The sequence below is a fragment of the Camarhynchus parvulus genome, unplaced genomic scaffold (genome assembly GCF_901933205.1).
Source record: "Camarhynchus parvulus unplaced genomic scaffold, STF_HiC, whole genome shotgun sequence".
In the NCBI taxonomy this organism is placed as follows: domain Eukaryota; kingdom Metazoa; phylum Chordata; class Aves; order Passeriformes; family Thraupidae; genus Camarhynchus; species Camarhynchus parvulus.
Window position 1 is genome coordinate 4,270 of NW_022148392.1, and position 1,233 is coordinate 5,502.

Below are 1,233 nucleotides of genomic sequence, written 5' to 3' on the forward strand. Positions count from 1 at the left end.
GCCCCCAGGCTGTGCTGGGATATTTCAAGTCCTCTCCAAACCCAACTATTCCATGATTACTTTTCTTACAGATCCCCATGCCAAGGCACAGCAAATGTCCAACAGCAGCTCCATCAGGCACTTCCTCCTGCTGGCATTGGCAGACACGCGGCAGCTGCAGCTCCTGCACTTCTGCCTCTTGCTGGGCATCTCCCTGGCTGCCCTCCTGGGCAACGGCCTCATCATCAGCGCCGTAGCCTGCGGCCACCACCTGCACACGCCCATGTTCTTCTTCCTGCTCAACCTGGCCCTCAGCGACCTGGGCTCCATCTGCACCACTGTCCCCAAAGCCATGCACAATTCCCTCTGGGACACCAGGGACATCTCCTACACTGGATGTGCTGCTCAGCTCTTTTTCCTTTTCTGTTCTTCATCTCAGCAGAGTTTTATCTCCTGACCATCATGTGCTACGACCGCTACGTGTCCATCTGCAAACCCCTGCACTACGGGACCCTCCTGGGCAGCAGAGCTTGTGCCCACATGGCAGCAGCTGCCTGGGCCAGTGCCTTTCTCAATGCTCTCATGCACACAGCCAATACATTTTCCCTGCCCCTGTGCCATGGCAATGCCCTGGGCCAGTTCTTCTGTGAAGTGCCACAGATCCTCAAGCTCTCCTGCTCTTACTCTTACCTCAGGGAACTGGGGCTTCTTGCTGTTAGTGTGTGTTTAAATTTTGGTTGTTTTGTGTTCATTGTTTTCTCCTATGTGCAGATCTTCAGGGCTGTGCTGAGGATCCCCTCTGAGCAGGGACGGCACAAAGCCTTTTCCACCTGCCTCCCTCACCTGGCTGTGCTATCCCTGTTCCTCAGCACTGGCACATTTGCCTACTTGAAGCCCCCCTCCACCTCTTCCCCATCCCTGGATCTGGCCCTGTCAGTTCCATACTCGGTGGTGCCTCCAGCCCTGAATCCCCTCATCTACAGCCTGAGGAACCAGGAGCTCAAGGCTGCAGTGTGGAGACTGATGACTGGATGGTTTTGGAAACATTAAACTGCTGGTCAATTTCTGAAAATCACTTGAAATAAAAGTAATTTTGATACTTCTTGTTGCTTTGGTTGTGGGTTTTTTTCCCTTTTGCTTTAGTTTTCTCACACTGTCTATGGAGAAATGTCATTTTTGGTGCCTTTTCTCACTTTATTTCTCTCCACCTTCCCTGTGGCTCAGACTGTGTCAATGAGGGGCTGTGCTCTTGGT

The 1,233-nt window shown here is 52.6% G+C and overlaps 1 protein-coding gene across 1 annotated transcript; it reads left to right on the forward strand.

The window, feature by feature from the left end:
- The first annotated feature begins 441 nt into the window (after nt 1–441).
- On the forward strand, nt 442–1,029 carry LOC115916712 (olfactory receptor 14J1-like). The gene has a single exon (XM_030970449.1). It carries the CDS (start codon nt 442–444, stop codon nt 1,027–1,029), a length of 588 nt encoding a protein of 195 aa, XP_030826309.1.
- Nucleotides 1,030–1,233: the final 204 nt, after the last annotated feature.